General features: G+C 38.1%; 1 protein-coding gene across 11 annotated transcripts in view; it reads left to right on the forward strand.

Annotated features, from left to right (window-relative positions):
* The window catches only part of DOCK10 (dedicator of cytokinesis 10), a 277707-nt gene that overhangs the window by 148661 nt on the left and 107231 nt on the right, over window positions 1–21815 (forward strand). For all 11 annotated transcript variants that reach the window (XM_017529018.2, XM_017529020.2, XM_017529013.2 and 8 more), the window contains exons 5-11: window positions 6492–6564; window positions 6837–6959; window positions 7212–7346; window positions 17531–17714; window positions 18979–19064; window positions 19392–19475; window positions 19594–19749. In XM_017529018.2, the coding sequence (XP_017384507.1) occupies window positions 6492–6564; window positions 6837–6959; window positions 7212–7346; window positions 17531–17714; window positions 18979–19064; window positions 19392–19475; window positions 19594–19749 (841 nt within the window). The remainder of the gene's footprint in view (window positions 1–6491; window positions 6565–6836; window positions 6960–7211; window positions 7347–17530; window positions 17715–18978; window positions 19065–19391; window positions 19476–19593; window positions 19750–21815) is intronic.

The raw sequence follows: 21815 nt of genomic DNA on the forward strand, positions 1-21815 counted from the left end.
TCGTTAATCCACCAGGTAAATTACAGAGATGTGTGACATATTAAAAATTTTACGGTGGTTGATTTGATAGAAAGAACATGTAAAGAAGAAAAATTCTTAAGAGTGTAAATTGTAACTACAGATCAAATAACGTGTGACCAGCTTAGCTGGGCTGAAATAGAACATACATTTTTTCTAAAATAAAAGAGCATTTTCTTGAATGTCTACAGTGAGTTGGGTGTCATATATGCATTATTTCGTTTAATACTCATAGCCCTGTGGAGTAGGAACTGTTATCCCCATTTTATAGGAGAAACTGGGGAACTGAGAGGTAATTTACCCCAAAACTCACTGCTGATAACTGATGGCACTCAGGCATCCCCACTCTGGGCCATACGGGTCATTTTGGGGAGAAAGGAGAAAGGAGCTGCCTATAGTTACAGCCAATGTTCGATTCAGACCACATTGTGTGGTCTCTAAGAGCCTTGGGATCCCAAGATAAAGGGCTCATCCCAGACCTTACTATGGTCCTGGGGGAGGAATTTTAAAGTTAATAGCCACAGGTGCTAATCTTTTCATGTCCTTTAAAACAGAGAAGTCATTGCATGCTAGCCCCACAGACATGGGACTGAGCTTGAAGACTGCTCTTTAAAGGCAGGAAGCTGTGCCCTGTGGCTTATTAAAAACCGGATTGGGAAATATTCTTTAGTAGCCCTCAAGCTTAAGTAATGATCCAAGCACTGTCTGCCTTACCTGCCCAAGGGTGATTCAGAATTTCAGTTGTGCCTACACACACTTTTTGTAGGCACAACTGAAAAGACAGGGTCTCTCTCTGTCACCAGACAGGAGTGCAATAGCACGATTTCAGCTCACTGCAACCTCCACCTCCCGGGCTCAAGGGATCCTCCTGCCTCAGCCTCCCGAGTAGCTGGGATTACAGGTGGGGGCCACCATGCCTGGCTAATTGTTTTGTGTTTTTAGTGGAGGCAGGGTTTCACTATGTTGGCCAGGTGGGTCTTTAACTCCTGACTTCAAGTGATCCACCAGCCTCGACCTCCCAAAGTGCTAGGATTACAGATGCTCAGTTTTGATTTTCCTTCTTTTAAAAAAAAAAAAAAATTTACTATTATTATTATTATTACACTTTAAGTTCTGGGATACATGGCCAGAACATGCAGGTTTGTTACATAGGTATATATGTGCAATGTAGTGTACTGCATCCATCAACCTGTCTTCTATATTAGGTAATTCTCCGAATCCTCTCCTTCCCCTAGCCTCCCACCCCCGACCAGCACCGGCCTATGATGTTCCCCTCCCTGTGTCCATGTGTTCTCATTGTTCAGCTCTCACTTATGAGTGAGAACATAACGTGTTTGGCTTTCTGTTCCTGTGTTACTTTGCTGAGAATGATGGCTTCCAGTTTCATCCTAACAACCATTTTCACTTGGAGAAATTATCTCGTTTATTTATGCTTAATTCATGACTGACTCTCTCCTCTAGAATGCAAGCTTCCTCAGTTCAGGAAGTTATTTTCTGATATGTGGTTGACATTACTGCAGCTCTTCTGGGTGCCAGGTAATATCTGGAAACTGGAATGTTGAATGGCAAAGGAGAATGGCCTCCAAGAATTAAGATGGCTCTCAGTAATGCATATTGATTTTTAAAAATGCACATCAAATTTGATCAAGCAAACTCAGGATTAAGAAAAAGCCACCAATGAAGTGGCACACTTAACGTTCACTGCAACTCCAGCCCCAGATAGGACTTAAATTGACACTCACTGGTCTGCATAGTTTTTTAAAATGAAAATTAAGATCAGCATGGATATGGCTAGGGACTACTGGGGTTGGCTGAGCTTTGCTATTAACTTCACTGGTGTTCTCTGCCTCATATCTTCTGAGTTACTTTTGAATCATTAATATTTAAAGCGGATGTTTAAATGAAGTTTTATTTTATTAAAAAAAGAGTATGGGGATGTCGTAAGTTGTAACATAGTGTTAAATTTGACATCTGGGAAATTCCTAGAAATATTTCCAACCATTTGTCTGAAGCTCTCTTCTCTAAATTATCTGTTCTTCAAAAATATCAGAGAAAAATTATTGAGAAATTTTTACTCAACCTTTTCTTTGAGAATAGTTTATATGTATTTGTCATACAATTTTTTATTATCTCTACTATAAAAAGGAATCAGCTCAGAAGATACCATTTTTGGTCAACCTATGTACAATTTCAACACTTTAAAAATGTTCTCACATCACTTTAAAAATTTTAACCTAGGAAAAAGTTAAAAGACTGGTGTACAATGAATCCCACTATTCCCACCATCTGGAAAGTGTCTTTTACATTTTGCTATATTTTTTTTTTTTTGCACTACCTGTCCATCCATCCCTCCTTCTAGCCATCTATCCATTTGTTTTATTTTTTGGTCATTTTAAAGTGGAGTTTAAAACATTAACACATTGCCTCTCTAAACTCTTCATAATGCACACCTTTAAATACAAATATAGATGTCTGCAGTTCATTTTTTCTGTTTTGATATAAAATTTACATACAATAAAATGTACAAATTGTAAGTGAACCATTTGATGACTTTTGACCACCGTATGCCTGTGCAACTCAAACCTCTGTTGAGATACAATGTTATCACCCCCAAAGAGTTAACTACCAAGCCTCCCTGGTTAATCCTCTCCTCTCCTTTTCCCTTCCCCAAGAGACAATCAGTGCTCTGATTTTCATAACCGTGGAATCATGCCATGTGTGTTCTTGTTAATGGCCTTTTTTACTCAGCACAGTGCTTCTGATTAATATCCATGTTGTTGCACATGTTAGTAGCTTATTTTCCTTTCTGAGTAACATTCCTGTGTGTGGATCTACTGTAGTTTGTTTAGCCATCCTCCAGTGACAGACTCTTCTGCAGCATTATGAGCTGAGTTGGTCATAAGTCACTTTAAATCTATGGGCTTTCATGAAACTGTTGTGAAATTTATAGGCTATCTCAGTCATTATTTCCACTTCTCAGCTGGAAGATTTGTGAAAAAACTTTCACAAGCGTTTAGCCTTTCATGTTGAAATTCATGAGAACCTTACTTTGTTTCTTCACTTTTTTGTTTTTACATCCTTACTAGTTTCAAAGACTTTATCGCCTCCTTGTTTATAAGTATCTTGCAGAAATTGATACTGAGACTCCTGGCCTGTATTGTGATCCACAGTTATTTAGAACAAATGCCTACAAAATTATTCTTTGGGAAGAAATGATAAGCCATGCTGGACAAAAAGGACAGAATAGGAGGTTCAGAAACAAATACAGGTCAAATGAAACTGATGGGAAACGACCAGCATGGGACCAAATGTTGACGCTCCACATTCAAATTTGTCTTTGTTGCCTCTTCCTTGGTTTTCTCCATTCAGTCTTTTTTCACTCACTTGGGATGTTTTCTCTGTTCTCCCTTTACTGCTGTGCCACCATTTTAAGAATCTCAGAACACTCATCATCTATTTCCTGCAGACAAGGTACCTCGAGCAGTTGCTCTGAAATCAGCCATTGGAACCTGCCTCTAAATCTCAGGCAACATGTCATTTCCCACAGAAGAGGGAGAGAGGGAAGGGTTGTGTTTATTTTGCCAATCAAATTAAAAGGTGAGAGAGACTGCTTCTTGTTCAGCGCATTTTAGATGATATTAAGGAGAAAAGGAATATTTTTGTTGGGTAGGAAATATTTCCCAGTGATCCTAAAAGAATTTTATGTCCTCTGCCTGCCTATAAATTTGACCCTGACCAAAATAGGCAGAACAAGTTAACATCAGTGCGGGCGGTACTGATAGGCTTGACTATCTGTAAGTTTCTGCAAGAAGGAAAAACAACTTCCTTTGGAAGAGAGAAATGGCAGCAATCTTACTTAATATGCTTATTAAAGATGGTTATAATTCACCTTTGCTAAATGCAGGCTTCTAATACCATCTCTTAAAAGTGGTTAAAAGGATCAATCTTTATGTTACGTCTATTTTGCCACAATGAAAAAAACCTCTTAACAGGAAAGGAGAACATGGTCCTGTTCTCAGGCTGTTCACAGTTTAACACTGATGCCGATGTTCCTATGTTCCTTTTGTGCTCTAACTTTCCCTGCTGAAAATGAAAGAAGGATGAGAGTATTTTGAAGCCCTTACTTAGCACCTATACCTTACCTTGTGTGAGTGCACAGTATAGCAATTTTATGCATACTTAAGTCTAAGGAGCGCTGATCATTCACCTTCCTATCTGGAATACCATCAACATAGGGAGTAATTTGTGAAGTGAATATTAAATGCACCTCTGATCTTTCTTTCTCAGTAGTCAGATTCAGAAGTTGCTTTTACACAATTTAAATCATCTTAAAACATATATTGTTTTATTATCTCTGTTTATTTGATTTTTTTAAGATTCCACTTATATATGGGATCATACAATTTTTTTCCATGTCTGGCTTATTTCATTTAGCATAATGTCCTCCAGGTCCATCCATATCACGGCAAATAGAAGAATCCCTACTTTTTAAGGCTGAATAATATTCAGTTTATACACACACACATACACACATACACATTCATGCACACATATACATATTCACATATATATTCACGCACACATACATACAAACACACATATATTCACACACATGCATACAAACACATATTCACACACATATACATACACACACATGTATATTCATACATCTACACACATGTATTCATACATATATACGTGCACACACAAATATATTCACACGCATATACATACACATGTATATATTCACACACACATATACATACATACACACACACATATATAGAAACATTCTAAGTGTCCCTTGACAGAGGAATGGATAAAGAGAATGCTAGACACACACACACACACATATTAATATATTAAACATTCTGTTTATCCATTCCTCTGTCAATGGACACTTAGAATGTTTCCATACATTCTAGTATGAATAATGCTGCAATGACAACTGGAGTGCAGATATCTTCATAAGCTACTTTATCTCCTTCAAATATATACCCAGAAGAGGCATTGCTGTGTCATATGCTAGTTCTATATTTCATTTACTTAGAAACCTCTGTACTGTTTTCCATAGTGCCTGTAGCAATCTGCATTCTCACCAACAGTTACCAGGGGTGAGAGGAAACGGGGAGAAGTCAATGAACTGATGCAAAGTAGCACGTGTGCAGGATGAAGTCTAGAGAGCGAATGAATAACAAACATGAGGATCAAAATTAGTGAAATCGTATTGCATTAGTGATTTTGGTTAAATCTGTAGATTTTACTGCTCTTTTCACAAAAAAGTAACTATTGACACGATCATTATGTTAATTTGCTTCACTATAATACCATTTTACCATCTCTATGTATCTCTCCCATATCATCATGTGGTAAACCTCAAGCATACCCAATAAAATTTATTTTAAAAAAGAAAAACATCCTGTAAAATTTCTATACATAGGATTTTATGTAGCCATCAAGAAATGCCTGGACTTTGGATGGTCTTGTCTGGTTTCCATTCAACCATTAGTTATGGGATAGAATCAAGCCAAAGAAAACTTAATTCTGGTTTATCTTACCATTTATAAAACCAGGTGCAAACTGTTGCTTCTCTGAGGTGGTCGGAGATGTTGTGACTTAAATAGGCATTTCTAGGATTCCGTGGAAATGCACAAAGTGAGTGTAATTGCTACCAGCCCCTTTGGGGCACGTTTTTGAGGAAGCCATGGTTAGGAAGCAGCACAGCCTAGTGGCGACAGTACAGACTGGTTCTCAGGATCATGGTCCTTCAGGGCTGGGCTCTTCAAATGACCATAGTGTGTACACATACAGATGACACAGAAAACACAGTGAAAATATCACCACTTAATATTCTACTTACAAATGTGGGGGAAGGAAAATAGAAAGTCCCCCACCTTTCAAATTGTCCTTCTTGCCTACATCCAACTCAAAAACATATGTATAAATATATATAATTAGAAGCCAAACGCTGGTGGCTCATGCCTGTAATCCCAGCATTTTGAGAGGCTGAGGTGGGAGGACAGTTTGAAGCCAGGAGTTCAATGTCAGCCTGACCAACATCACAAAACCCCATTTCCACAAAAAATACAAAACTAGTGGTACACGCCTGTAATCCCAGCTACTATTGGGGAGGCTGTGGCATGAGAATTTCTTCAACCCAAAAGGCAGAGGTTGCAGTGAGCTGAGATCATGCCACTACACTCCAGCGTGGGCAACAGAGTGAGACTGTCTCAAAAAAAACTTTTATAATTAGTAACTCCATGGTTTAAAATAGAGATTTATATACTGGAGATAAGATATCACGGTAGAAGAAAGTTAATACTTCCAAAGGAAATGGGACTCTCAAAAGACTACACTATTTTACAAAAATTTCTAAGAACACCAGCACCATAGCTGTTATTGTTACTTGGGGAGCAACTTAAAATGAAACAGTCTCCAATGACAAATCAGAATCTTTTTCTTTTTCATATCAGAGCAGAATACAAACCAGAGAAGCTTCCTTCACATTCCTTTGAGATTGACCATGAAGATGCTGATAAGGATGAAGTAAGTACATTGTTGAAAGTGACCTGTTTAAACATGAGGATAATCAGTTTCTGTCTTGCACTAAAAGGTTTCACATTCTGACCAGTTTGTTGTAAGTTGTAGTAGCTGTTGGTGGTAGGGCTTTTCGTCAAAATGAATCACGTTTGTTTTGAAATTGAACATGCTTGTTTAAGATGAGTCAAAGAGAGGAAAAGAGTCCCTTTCTTAAATGCAGTGTCTAGTATCTGGGATCCACAAAAGATGGCCGTGATGCTAATATGCCTTTCCTACAGGATACTACTTCCCACTCGTCTTCCAAGGGGGGTGGAGGAGCGGGAGGAACTGGCGTTTTCAAGTCTGGCTGGCTCTACAAGGGGAATTTTAACAGCACCGTGAACAACACCGTTACTGTCCGGGTAAGGAGACATCACGACTCATCTTTGTCTCTGTCACCTAACACTCCCTCCTCTGGTCACAGCACAGAGGAGAGCCATTTGCATTGAGTTTATGTTTCATATAATATTTTATTTATGAGGAAGTAGGATGTGCTACTCTAGAAAAATGTCCTAGAAACACCACACTCCTGAAGGAATTAGAATAATTCTAATTTCTATGAGTAATAACACACTACAATTTGAATAATTCTTTATATCTTTTCCTTTATTTAGTCATTCAAAAAGCGCTACTTCCAACTGACTCAGTTGCCAGATAACTCCTACATTATGAATTTTTACAAAGATGAGAAAATATCCAAAGAACCCAAAGGATGCATCTTTTTGGATTCCTGTACAGGTGTGGTGCAGGTGAGTAGAAATCCCTTTTCCTCCTTAGGATTTTTTTTAATTTGAAAAGTATATTCAACAAATATTCATGGACTATCTGATATGAGCCAAGAGCTGCTCTAGACTCTAAGGCTTCTGTGAAAAACAAGGCAGCCTGATCTCTGCTTTCACAAAACTTACTTTCAAGAGAGAAAGAAAAATGGGAAATAGGCAAAGACGTGAATAAGCAGAATGGAATCAGCTGGTAAATTTTTCAATAAAGAAAATAAACAGAGTAACAGGGCTGGGTGTGGTGGCTCACACCTGTAATCCCAGCACTTTGGGAGGCCGAAGAGTGTGGACCATGAGGTCAGGAGTTCGAGACCAGCCTGACTAACAGGGTGAAACCCCATCTCTAAAAAAAAAAAAGAAAGAAAAAAGAAAAGAAAGAAAATAAACAGAGTAACAAAAGGGAGACAGAACAGTGGTGAGGTTGAAAAGGAATATTAATAATAAGGGGGAAGAGCATTTTTGAAGAGAGGTCATTTGATCTATAGACTAAAGAATGAGCAGAGGGCTGGGCGTGGCGGCTCACACCTGTAATCCCAACACTTTGGGAGGCCAAGGTTGGTGGATCACTGGAGATCAGAAGTTCGAGACCAGCTGAGTCAACATGGTGAAACCCTGTCTCTACTAAAAACATGAAAATTAGCCAGGTGTGGTGGCATGTGCCTATAATGCCAGCCACTGGGGATGCCGAGGCAGGAGACTTGCTTGAATCCAGGAGGTGGAGTTGCTGTGAGCTGAGATTGTGCCACTGCACTGCGGACTGGTAACAGAGGGAGACTCTGTCTCAAAAATAAAATACAATAAATAAATAAATAAAAACCAAACAAACAAAAAAAGAATGAGCAGAGGCAACAAGTGCAAAGGTCTTGCAGCAGGGCAAGTCTCATATTTTCAAAGAGAAGTAGAAAATTAGCATCTGTGTTTGCTGCTGTGTAGAGAACCTCTGAGATAATGAAATTCAGTAAAGTAATATGTAAATGACATAATATTAACATATGCACTTCACAAATGTTATTTTATAATTAGCTAATAATGATAGAGTAAGTTGACAGTGTACATATGCATCATCTTTCTTCTAAGAGGTGATTTTCTTCAAAGACAAGGATTCCATTGATTCCAAAGCGTTTAATTTCAGAAACGGACATAATGCTTTTAACAGATAATGGTCTGTAAGCTCTCAGCCTTCAAATTTTTGTCCTTAGTATGAAACTCAACATGGGCCACTATGGCAAAAGGAAGCAGAATAATTCCATAGACCCCATTTGGACATTTTACTTTCAAAACACCTCTTCCTACTCTGATGAAATAACTAACCTTATTCCCTTTTATGTAATCATGGAAGCAATCAAAAGTGTTTTAGCAATCCTCCCTCAAATTTCACAGTATGACGCTGGCTCACTGGGGTCCAGGACCTGTTTCTGGTCACAGGCCCTTGGAGAAGTGCTTCTGTTACCCTCAAACCTCAGCACTCACCTAGCTTGTCACGAGCTGAGATTACATCGTGGACCACTACCAGAGTCCCCTGGATATGTGGACTCAAGTAGAGTTCTCTCCAGTCATTTAGTCCTGGCCTATTTCTGGATGGTTTATCTGTTAAAATCTGGAATTCTTCCAGGAAGCAATAAGGCTGAACTTTAAAAGGAAAGAATTAATTGTTTCTGAGCAGTCCGCTACGAGTGAAAGATAATTGCATTTTAACATAGATGCCAGCTTTCCGTATGGAAAGGGCAATAAGGATCTTAATGGAGGGTGGAGATCGTTTTCTGTTGTTGGTCACAAAGGACACTTTTTGGCCTTAGAAACATGAAGTAAAATGTTAGCAATAAAGATCAATAACTGCATTTTATAGACGCTGAGCTGAAAATTTTAAGTATTATCCTTTCCATTTGTACTTAAAAGCTTTCTCTAGCAAATGAGTCATCATTTTTTAAGAAGTATCATTGTAGTCTTTGTTATATATTAACTTTGCAGAAACACAAGTTAATATGTTCTATTTTTCTTCTTCAAAGAATCATAAAACTTAGTGCTGAATACATACCCTAGTGCTCTAATCTGACCTTCCTGTGGAGGAACTGCTTCTCCATCATCTCTTACTTAGACTGTGTTTCAGTCTCTGCTTAAACATTGCCACGGGAAAAAAAGGAGTCTTGCAGGAGAAAACACGAGCTTGGTATTCACATAGGTCAGCATTGAAATCCTAGTTTTACCATTTACTATCTGAAGACACTTTCAGAAAGTCACTCAGCCAGTTTGATCCAGGTTCCCTATCTGTAAAACTAGAACAATGTGAAAAGAACTGGGGAGGTAGTGTATTTAGCCTCTCTCATCTTGTTCTTCCATTAATTTTAAAGGTCACAACCTAGGATATAGACATTCCGTTATGGGAAAGCCCTCCTAGAAAACCTTGATTTGCCTTCCTGATATTTTTTCCTAACTGTGCCAATTTATCTATTTCTTTATTTATTCATTAACCTATTGATTCATTCAGCAAACCCACTAGGTGATTTTGACATGCTAGAAACTACACCTAGATGTGTGGAAGTCAATTCTTTAACGAAGTCAGTATCAGAGAGGGGCATCACTACTTGCTCGCTATCACACAATATCACAAGAGTGATGGTGGAGGTATGAATGGCAGAGCCAATGGAATGCTCTGGGAACATGAAACAGTGGGGAACTCTTTCAGCTCAGGCTGGAAGTCTGTACAGAAAAAGCTGAGCCTGTCTGTAGTATTCCCCAAGGTGGATTTGGCACATACATCTTTTTAAAAGTGCACCTCTATCTCTGCATTTATATTCCTCTTTAGAAGCTTTATCCAGTATTCCCTACATTCTTTGTACAGGCAAGGACTGGTTTCTTAGGGTCACTCTGGGGAGACAAACCCCTGGACCACTTGTCACTTTGTGTGTGGGTCCCAGTCCTCACATGCTTGTAGTTCTTCCAGATGTATAAGTTTTTACATCTGGAAAGAAGAATTTGAGTGAAATAGTATAAGTTTAACCATTGCTGTAGTAAGCTCTCAGGCATAAAATGTGCCTGAAGATGAATCATGTACACACAAAAGCACAGGGCGAATGAATAACTAGGATGAATCAGACCAATTTTGTGAAGAATCATTGCCAGGTTCCATTGAAGCAAACAAAAAGGAGGAACAAAGTCTCTGCCTCAGAAAGTACTACTTAGCATCTGGCATTCTTAGGGAGTTCAAGTTCATAATAATCCTTAGTGAATATGCCATTTCAGTTTGATTCATTCAGACCCAATCCATATCATTGTTTTCCCTAGAATATTTGGAAATCTTAGACATATATTACAAGCGTGGGCTTAAGTAGAGAGAAACTCCTTCCCAGCTTTCTGAGAGACTTTAGGTAATGTTTATGACTGACAATTTCCTGAATCTTGGCCAAAACAAAGCAAAACCTAATCATGGTTTCCTAGTTTTTCATAACATCATCAAGCAGTAATAGATCTGTTTTTTGGGCCTATGCCTCCAATCTGGAAGAGAACTTGGTTTTTGCTGCTTCAAGTTTTTTTCTGGGACTAAGGGATATTTAGGTCTTTGTAATCCTATCTTGTTCCTTCAGTTCATGTATTCATTCATTCATTCTCACATTCATTCATCTATACATTCATTCATTCCAGTATCTGCCACTGTAGAAGAGAATAACAACCCAAGAATCCCATCTGTCTTAGGTCCCTGTCTCAGCAATGATAATGGCTGATGTCACTTTAGACAGGCTTACCTGGGTGTGGACAGTATGGTGGACACGGTTCATTTCCTCCTAGGTGCTGAGTCTACCACCATGTGGATATGCGTTCCAAGACAATGGCTTCATGTGACTAACCAAAGGCTAGAAATGCAGATGCCTCCCAGAGGTCAAGCAGCCCCCTACATGTGTGAAAAGAGGCCAGATGTGAGAAATAGGAGCAGCTTGGACCAGTAGACTTGGAGAGTGCCTACCTAAAGAAAGCAAGTCAAATTGGGAGCAGGGGAAAGAACATTACAAGGAAAACAAATCTGGAAGCCAAATATGACCTGTAAGCCTCCCGTTAGCAAACTCAAGCTCTGAAAATCTCACTTCCGAGAATAATAAGAACCAAAATGATACTTGTAGTTTTCTTCATCTAATATATTATTTGACAGCACTTGATGGAACATGAATTATGATTGTTCCATTTATTAAAATAAAATTCAGAGAGATAGAGTGGCTTTCACAAGTCACAGAGCTAATGAATTGCAAAGTTTAACTTGAGGCAGTAGAATATCCAAAATTACAGACAGTTGCCTAAAGAAATGATGTATTATCATATGTAAAACAGACATACCCACACACATGGAGAGAAGAATTTGAGTGAAATACTATATTTTTGTACAGGCAGGAACCAGTTTAATATTCTACCTACATAAGTTATGTGTGCAGAAGAAACACTACAAAGATATGTTCATGTGGAGCTTTAAGCAGTGAATTTTAGATATGAGATTCATTTCAGCAATATACTGTATATATTGGAAAATTCACACTGTGCAAACCATTGTGAAAAGGGCGAACGCTGAAAATAATGTGGCTCATGTCTTCAAAGAGATTCCAGGATGTGGGAAGGATGCACAGAAAAAAAAACATGGCGCATGCAAATAAAACAAGTGATATCCCTCAAGCAATAAGTCCTAATAACATATGCAAGATGAAATTAAATTTATCACTGCAGGATGCCATATTATATTACACATCTATAATATATATATGTGTATATATGTGTGTGTATGTTATCTTTCTGCTTATTTGCTTCCTGACATTTTATTACACTAGAAGGTAAGTTCAATGAGGGAAAGTACTTTACTTGAATTTTTTCAGTTCTCTGTGACTGAAACATAAGAGGTACCCATTTAATTTTCATTGAATGAATGAACAAATAAACCTTCAGAGAGTGGAGAGGATTTCATGGAAGGCAGCCATCAATACCAGAAACCTTGATTTGATGTTGTATGATTCCCTTAAGACTCTTCTTTTGTTTCTGCAAAATTCTGTACAAGATACTAGCCACATAATAGGTATAATTAAATATTTGGTTTGGGTAGCTTCCCTCTTGGATATTCAGTCCTCCCCTGGATTTAGTGATTTACTTGGAGTATCAACAGTTTGGAACTTCTTCAGATGAACATTGTGGAAGGAGAACAGTTTGCCAAAATTCATTCACCATATCATGACAATAGGACATATTTACAGGTTCCCATTATTTATGAAGCTACATAGATATACTATGGTAAGGTTGACTGAACAAAGTAGTTGCCCTGGAGGTCGGGAGTGGTGGCTCAGGCCTGTAATCCCAGCACTTTGGGAGGCCAAGGCGGGCAGATGTCCTGAGGTCAGGAGTTTGAGACCAGCCTGCCCAACATGGCCAAACACTAGCTCTACTAAAAATACAAAAAAATTATCTGGGTGTGGCTGTGGATGCCTATAGTCCCAGCTACTCAGAAGGAGAATTGCTTTTACCTGGGAGACAGAGATTGTAGTGAGCCGAGATCATGCCGCTGCATTCCAGCCTGAGTGACAACAGCAAAACGATCTCAAAAAAATAAATAAGTAAAAACGAAGTAGTTGCATTGGCTGGAAAGAACACTGATAAAAGAGAAACAGAGGAAAATTGGGGGGAGTAAAAATAAGAATATGATCACTTCTTGATTACCATTTTAATGATTTAACAATTATACTTCAAAATTATTAAAATGTCCTATTGAAGTGTCCCATTGATTTTCAATTTTTCGTCTTTTTGCTGTTCTATATGACATTATCTTTGAGATTCCAGACAGCAAGATCGAAAAACACTCAGGCCTCTTTATCTTTCCCAAAATAAGCTTCTCTGGGCTGAAAACAGTTCTATTTCTCTTGAAATACAAGAAGGTAATTTCGTTCTTGAGAAGTTTCAAATCGAATATTTATCTTAATTATCAGTGTCCCTCTTTGAGAAACAAGATTATAATACTTTGCTCAAAGTTTTAAGAATATTTTTGATCATATTGTTGAAGTCGGCAATCATATTTAATTCATTTGAAATACAGAATGCAGTTTATTTATTTATTTATTTTTTATTTATTATGCTTTAAGTTCTGGGGTACGTGTGTAGATCATGCAGGTTTGTTACATAGGTATACACGTGCCATGCAGTTTAGAAAATCAGATCAACTTGTTTATATTTTGTAATGTTTTATTTCAAAATTTTGATACATCTTCGGCATCTTCATTTTAAAGCAGATTGCAGCTTGATCCACCTTTAATTTGGACTCAACATAAGCATTTTAGGTTGCTTTTTATCTCCCCATTCACATTATTTGCAGCATCAAATTCATCAAGCCAATTCTTTCATTTGTTTGTTTTCAGGACAACACTGAGATTTGCTTGCATTTTTCTGTAAACAAATACCTAAAAATATTCTAGCAAAAGTTGTGCCCCAAACTCTGGACATTTCTTGTTATTTTCTGAGTGTCTTTTCCCTTCCTTCCTTCCTTCCTTCCTTCCTTCCTTCCTTCCTTCCTTTCTTCTTCCTTCCTTCGTTTCTTCCTTCCTGTTGTTTTGTTTTTTGGGTTTTTTTCTTTGGTTGTTTTTGAGACAGAGCCTTGCTCAGTTACCCAGGCTGGGAGTGCAGTGGTGTGATTTTGGGTCACTGCAACCTCTGCCTACTGGGTTCAAGTGATTTTCTTGCTTCAGCCTCCTAAGTAGCTGGGATTACAGGCACGTGCCACCACGCCTGACTAATTCTTGTATTTTTAGTAGAAACGAGGTTTCACCACATTGGCCAGGCTGGTCTTAAACTCCTGGCCTCAATTGATCTTCCCACCTCAGCCTTCCAAAGTGATGGGATTACAGGCATGAGCCACTGCACCAGGCACTGAGTGTCTGTTTATATTCCTGTTGTGTTTTGACGGAAATGGGGCTGTGACAGGACACCTGTCTTTCATTTAAACCTGCTCTGCAGCCATCCTGTCTTTGCCCTTAGACTGTCTATCAGTGAAGGTTACAGAAAGTTTTATAGGTCGTCTTCGTCAGAACGTCCCAGAGCTGCGTGTGAGGGCACATGGAGAATATCTACCCATTCCTCATAAGGACAGCAGGGCGTCTAAAAATGTGCCTTCAGAAGGAAGCTGCCTAAATGTTTGCTTTGCACACTAACGTTTGAGGCCATGGGCTTTCTGAGTACCCTCCATTCTGTTTACACTGCAGTCAAAATGATTTTTTCAAAATGCAACTCTGACCTTTTACTTGTCCAAATACTTCTATTCTATGTTCTCATAGAACCCAGTACCTCTTTTTCAAAACATTTATACAAAATTTAAGCATATTCATTTTCTGATTTCACATTTGTATGATTAATTGCTTAATGCCTGCCATTCCTGTTCTGCAAGCACAGGGACTGGCTATGTTTTTGCCCAGCACAAAGTATGAATGCAAAAGAAACGTCTTTGATGAGTGAATTATATCACTGCAGTAAGCACTGAGGTTACAAATTTAGGTTCTGCCCTTCTAAGACTTGTGAACTATAAAGAGCCAGGCCTGTGACTAAGTCATTACAAGCCAAAAAAATAAATAATATTTGACAGTAATACAAAATTATGGACAGGAGCAAAGGGCTCATCCTTGGAAGAGTCTAGAATGTGATGTTTGAGCCATGAATTTTCACATGAGAACCATAGTTAGCATTTTAGCGAATTCTTTCTCCTTTAGTTCCTGAACTTTACTTTTTCTTGAGGCTATGTATTCTCAAGCACTGAGAGAAACTATGTGTTACCCTACTATGTATTCTCAAGCACTGAGAGAAACCACAACTCCCAGGCCATAGATACCCCTTTGTTGTGCCAGGGCAATGTCAAGAAAGGAGACCAGCATCACCTGAGCATCTTCTGTGTCCCTGGCTCTGTGCAATGCATAAGGCAGCTCAGTGGGTGGGATTAGTTGACAGAGTATATAGGGCTTATTTTCCCTTTTCTACCATTTGCTATCAATATAATCCCAAACACATTTTAATTAATCTCCCCAAGCCTCAGTTTCATCATATGTAAAATGGAATAATGTGATTTTTCCCATAGGGTTGTTACGCATTTAAATTAAATAGTGGCTGTAAAGTACAAAGCCAGTGTTCAGTAATTGTTGTGTTTGCAGTAGCAATCTTGTTATTGTGAATGTTGAAAGGAACAGCTATCTGGGGATAGTCTCTGAGAGCATCCCAAAGTAAGAGAACGTTGCTGAAGGGGTATTATAAATTTTTGCATGTCACCAAGAAATAGCAATCCTGTTCTTAAAAAAAATTGTGTACGTTGGTATTTAGCCACAATCCTACACCACTGATCTTATTTTATGGCTCTTCTCCTTTTTGTATTCTAATAGAGTTGTCCTAAGTGTTAGTGTTTGCTCTATTGCAATTATGAGTAAGCTACAGGCTTTAGAACGTATTTATAAAAATTGAACACCTGCATAGGAATTGCCTGGAGCAAATCAAATATGAAGTATCTTCAGCAATCTTTCCAACAACCATCCCTTTAAATAACACCAGTTTGTGTCATTAGGGGAAAGTTTGCACTTTGAATGAACATTCTAATCTCATGGCAGGAATATACAATATTGTAACAATTTGTTCTTGGATTCCCCTGCTTTAAATGTCCCTCCCTGAACTTTCAATAGCCCATATCTCCTTTTTACAGATTTCAAATGAGAGATCTCCTTTATGCAGGTTTCAAATCAGAGATCTCCTTTGGGGAAAGATCTGCTTCTGACCACCCAATTTAAAGTGTCCACTAATCACACCGGCTCATTTTAGTTCTCTGCACGATGAAGAACCTTTGTTTTTTGATTGTTTGTTCATTCCTTCAATCATTCACCCATTTACCACTTCTCTACTAGAATGTTAATATGAAATAGAAACCTATTCGAATAGAATAGGAACCTATTCTGTTCCATTAATAAAATGTGACTGTTTTTGAACCCACCATTATTGAATCCTTCAAGTGTCAGCACTATTACATGATATGGTGGTTAGCAAAACTGGCCCAGTCCTCACAGAGGTAGCCTCACAGGAGACATGTATTTGTCAAAACAAACAAACAAAAATAAATAAGCAGATAATTTCAAATCATGTTACGTGCTCTGGAGACAAGACCTTTGTCCCTTTGTCCTAGACTGGAAATTGAGGAAAGTTTTATTTGAGATCTGAAGGGTGGATACAAATCCTGTAAGTACATGAGGACACACACCATGCTCACTGTGCTTTTGAGAGCATGAGCGGTGGAGGGGGGCACCCTGCCTCAGGCCTTCCTAGTGGCAGCAACAAAAACATGACAAGAACACGTTCAGGAACTAGAACAAGGCTTGGTGGGTTGGTCACAAAATGCCAAGTGAAGATGTCAAGTTACGGAAGAGTCTGGAGTTTGGTGAAGCCAGAGCCAGGAAAGGAATTGGGGTGCCACTGCCCATGGGGGTCATTTGAAGCCATTGTAATAGATGAGAAATAAAGGAGAGAAAGGAATCTGAGGCTTGGCCAGGATTCTCACTAGAGGTCATGAGAAGAAGGAAGAGCTGGGAGAGGAGGTTGAAAAATGGCAGCCAGTGAGGTGGAAGGAAAATCCAAATAGAGTGTCGTCATGGAAACTGGAGAAAGGTGAGTTTCAGATAGGAGGAGGCAGCCATCGTGTTAATTCAGCTGTAAGGACAAGGAAGATATGAAGAAAGAAATGATTCTTAAGGTAGTATGGCAACATAGAGCCTGTTAGTGATCTTGGCAAGAGCTGCCTCTGGGATGTGATAGGGTCAGACACCCTCCTGGAGTGAATCACAGAACATAAGGTGAGAAAGTCAAGGTAGAAACTCAAAGAAACTCTTACAAGGAGTTGAGAATGTACTCAAGCACATGCCCATGACGAAATGTTTAAGCTAACATGACCATCCAATCAACTGAAACCTAAATAAGATATTTCTTAGTACAAAAAAATTCAAGAAAAAACAAGCAAATGATCAGACCCATCTAAAATTTTGTCTTGTTTTGGACAATTTTCTTTATGTTATCTATCTGTATGGAAAGACTTTTGGAACCTCAAGCCCACATAAATTGTCTCTCTCTTGAAGGCTTATTTTTTGGTATTCTCTTTTTCTTTCTTTCTTTTTATACCACAGAATAACAGACTAAGAAAATATGCCTTTGAATTGAAAATGAATGACCTGACCTATTTTGTGCTGGCAGCTGAAACAGAGTCAGATATGGATGAATGGATCCACACCCTCAACCGCATCCTTCAAATCAGTCCTGAGGGGCCCCTCCAAGGGAGGAGGAGCGCAGAGCTCACTGATCTGGGGCTGGGTGAGAGCATATGAAGCTGTCTTCCTTCCTTTGTCCAGCATGACCCGTGTTTTTGGTTCACTAAAGCTGCTAGGCATTTTAGTCTCTGTCTGGTCTAGCTCATCCATCCTGGAGCTGTTTGTTCCAAGGAATCACTAAATCACTCCTGAATCTACTGCACAGTAATGGCCACCACACATAAGTACAATTTGGAGTCAACTGGCAATGATTTGAGGCTGTTCCCCAGCAAATGACGTTGGGAATCATTTCTCACAGCATCAAAAATGTGCTCATGTCCAATGGGACATTACCTTATGGGGGCATTTTGTGGTTTTTAGCATTTCATTGAATTTAATTAATGAATGCTCTGTAAAGACTAATATGCATTCCTTCCTTTTAGTTAAAAAGCATCTTTCATTTATGCTTTTTGATCATACTGTGATCAGCTCATATGTGAAAGTTTCAAAAATTATGCATGGCAATTGAAATTTTTATAAGATTAAAATTGTTTCCGCCCATCCTAACTCCTTCTTAAGAGTCTATTTCATTTTATGCAAAGAGAAGGGAAAACAAGAGAGGAAAGAAAGAGTGAAAATAAGGTTAGAAAAGCAATTCTGTAGCTACATAGAAGGCAAGTTCAATACCAGCAGAGTCACTCACTCTTCCCAAAAGAAAACTATTTGAAGATACCTTGCACAGCACACAGTACATTAGAAACTAAAGCATCTTTAAGTGCCCCTAGTCTAAGTCTCATAGCTCTAGAGTGAAAGAGCCATGAGATAATGAGGAAAAAAAAACTATTGTTGATTTTAACACAGCTACTGTATGCCATAGTAGGTGTTTTACGTTTATGATTTACTTAATAATAACAACCATAGTATTAATGTTTACAGTGTCTTACAGAGTTTTAACTAGCTGAAGCAAGAAGGTGGATTCTAAATTGATAGCCCAAGAGCCGGAATTACCAAAAATGCATACATATTTAAGAAAAGTTTAGTATGCATTAATGAAGTAAGTCAAGACACCCCAAGTATAAAAATCCAAAGTTCTTGTGGACGCAAGCTGTTATCATGGGAAGAATCCCAAAATGATCACCAGAGGGTCTAATTTCCAAGCCCAGATCACCCAACAATATGGAGTTCTGGAGTCAGAACACAATGAATGTTTAGGCTCACCAACATCCCTGTTAGCTCTTAAGTCTAACTTAGTTTTGTATGTCACAGGCTAGAAGAATGTATGATTCCTGAGTAATATTTAATAACCTGACTTGGCATATCTTTTTAAGATTCACTGGATAATTCTGTAACTTGTGAATGCACACCGGAGGAAGCAGATTCATCAGAGAACAACTTACACCCAGACTTTGCAAAGGTAATAAAGTAGACATTGTACTTGCCAACAGTTTGAATTATTTGTAAGTAATTGCTTTCATGGCAAAGACATAGATGCTTTCTTTTAAGATTTAGATTAATAAACTAATTCAAAACTTTCCATTAACCTATGTTTTTCTTAACATAGGAAACATGTTTTCCTTAACCTTCCTCAAAAAGGAAAGATACTTTTATAAGATTTGCCGAGTGTTAATGGGTAATACTAAAATGGTGGTGACACTAAGAGGCTGCCTCTTGGCCATGTGGATGTGTCTGGGGCTGTATCTGGATATTTAGACACCAAGGACTAACACAGTTTTCTCTGTAGTACCTCACAGAAACAGAAGATACTGTAAAAACAACTCGAAACATGGAGAGGCTAAATCTCTTCTCGATAGATCCAGATATAGATGTAAGTCAAAATTCTTTCTAAGCAAATATGAACTTGATCCAGACAGTTGGGGGTTATAATTTAGAATTTCTTTTTTATGTTGGATGTTTGGTGACTAAAACGTTCAAAACTTCTTTAGACCTTGAAACTTCAAAAAAAAGATCTCTTAGAACCTGAGTCTGTGATCAAACCATTTGAAGAAAAAGCTGCCAAGAGAATCATGATCATCTGTAAAGCCCTCAACCTAAATCTTCAGGGATGTGTTACGGAGAATGAAAATGATCCAGTAACAAATGTAAGTTTCTCCTCTGTTACATCCTATACCATTCAGCCAACGTTACACCACCCTAGTCAAGATCTTTCCTGTTCCTGCTAATTCCAGGTACTGATTTCACACTATTTAGTGTATCAGGGAATATTATTAATAGGATTTTCCCACATTACACAAGTGTATAAGTTCTAGTTCTAAAGTAGAACACTTTATAATATACTATATGCATAAAGTATAATGAAATATTACTATATTTTATCAATGTACTATAATAAAATTTTCCTTTTAACTTAAAGAAAAGCCTCAAAAGGATTGTGTTTTGGGATTCTGTCTATTAAACCAGCATAGTGGTTTAGAGTTTCCTATGGCATTATTTGTATCCTCTTAGTTGTACTCAGGATGGCTTTTTTTTTTTTTTTTTTTTTTTGAGATAGTCTTGCTCTGTTGCCCAGGCTGGAGTGCAGTTGCACAGTCTTGGCTCACTGCAGCCTCAACTTCCAAAGCTCAAGCAATCCTCCCACCTCAGCCTTCCAAGTAACTGGGATTACAGGCATGCCCACCATGGCTGCCTTGTAAATTTTTTTTTGTATTTATTATATAGATGAGGTTTTGCCATGATAGCCAGACTGGTCTAGAACTTCTGGACTCAAACTACCCACCTGCCTCACCTCCTTAAGTCCTAGGATTACAGGTGTGAGCCACCACACCTGGCCAGAGATGGCTTTTACATGGATGTTTTTATTTTAATATTTCTTTGTATATTTTTATGTATATTAGAGAAAAATCAAAGCTAACAACTGTGACTTCACAGCCTTTGTTGCTAAGGACAAGTCTAAATAGTGAATCAAGCAAAATAATATTAGATGGATGTTAAATAAATACTAGTATGATGGGACATGTAAATAGCAGAAATGACAAAGGAGCTTCACTGATGTTTGTGTGAGCTGTCTTGAGAACTTCCTCTTAGTAATTTAATCTGGCAGTCTCACTAGACTGTGAATGTATATGTCAAAAGGGAGCATTTTATGAGCATAAACATTATTAAGTGTTGTATTATCTTTTAAAATTACTCATTATTTTATGTCAGTCTTGATTATATTAGTATCCTAATCAATATAAGGAACAGTTAATATTTTGGCATATTTCCTTTTATTCTCTTTTAAGGCATTCTGTTCTAATTTCTAATCCATTTCACCTCACAAAGGAAAACTGATTTCCAGATTCTTGATAGGAGTCACATTGGCTTTGGAAGGCAGAAACCACATTAAGTTTTCACTGTAAAATGGGTCCACACAGTCCCATGCCTTCCTCTAGTTATGATCTGGTGAAACTAGCCTTGTTAGTTGTAACAGTGAGTGGTTGGCAGAAAGGATTAACCCTTTAGGAAGACTTTACTTGATGCCTATTAACCTGTGTCTTTTTTAAATATATAGTTTAATGAATTGTTTGTTTTTGGTTTTTTGTGGGTTTTTTGTTTTTGTTTTTTAATATTTTATTGCATTTTAGGTTTTGGGGTACATGTGAAGAACATGCAGGATTGTTGCATAGGTACATACATGGCAATGTGGTTTTCTGCCTTCCTCCCCATCACCTATATCTGGCATTTCACCCCATGTTATCCTGTATCTTTAGCACCTCAATGATTTGCTTTGAGCCTCCTATCCCCAGGTGTAGATAGAGCAGGATAAGGTCCATGCTGTGGACCTCTGATTTAATGAGGAGACTCAAATGAGATGTGCCATTCTGGGATTAGATTGCCTGGCTTTCCAACTCACAGGTTGTGCCACTCTGAGAAACTGGCTTATTCTCAGTCTTCACTCCTTTAAATGGAGATAATAACAATACTTATTTCCAGTGATCACTGTGGTCACACATGGTACCGTATCAAAGGTACTCAGACATTGCTTTGTACAAAGTAAGCGTTCATTAAATATTTAACTGTCATCTAAATATGTGAGAAATTGCATTGAAATTTATTAAAACTGCATGCAGGTTATTGATATTTGTATTGATATATGTGAGATTTTTGTTGACAGTTAAGCTAAAATGAAAATGTGTTACCAATAAGAATCTTGTCAAACAATGGAGTT

Source organism: Cebus imitator, unplaced genomic scaffold (assembly GCF_001604975.1).
Source record: "Cebus imitator isolate Cc_AM_T3 unplaced genomic scaffold, Cebus_imitator-1.0 Scaffold57, whole genome shotgun sequence".
Classification (NCBI taxonomy): domain Eukaryota; kingdom Metazoa; phylum Chordata; class Mammalia; order Primates; family Cebidae; genus Cebus; species Cebus imitator.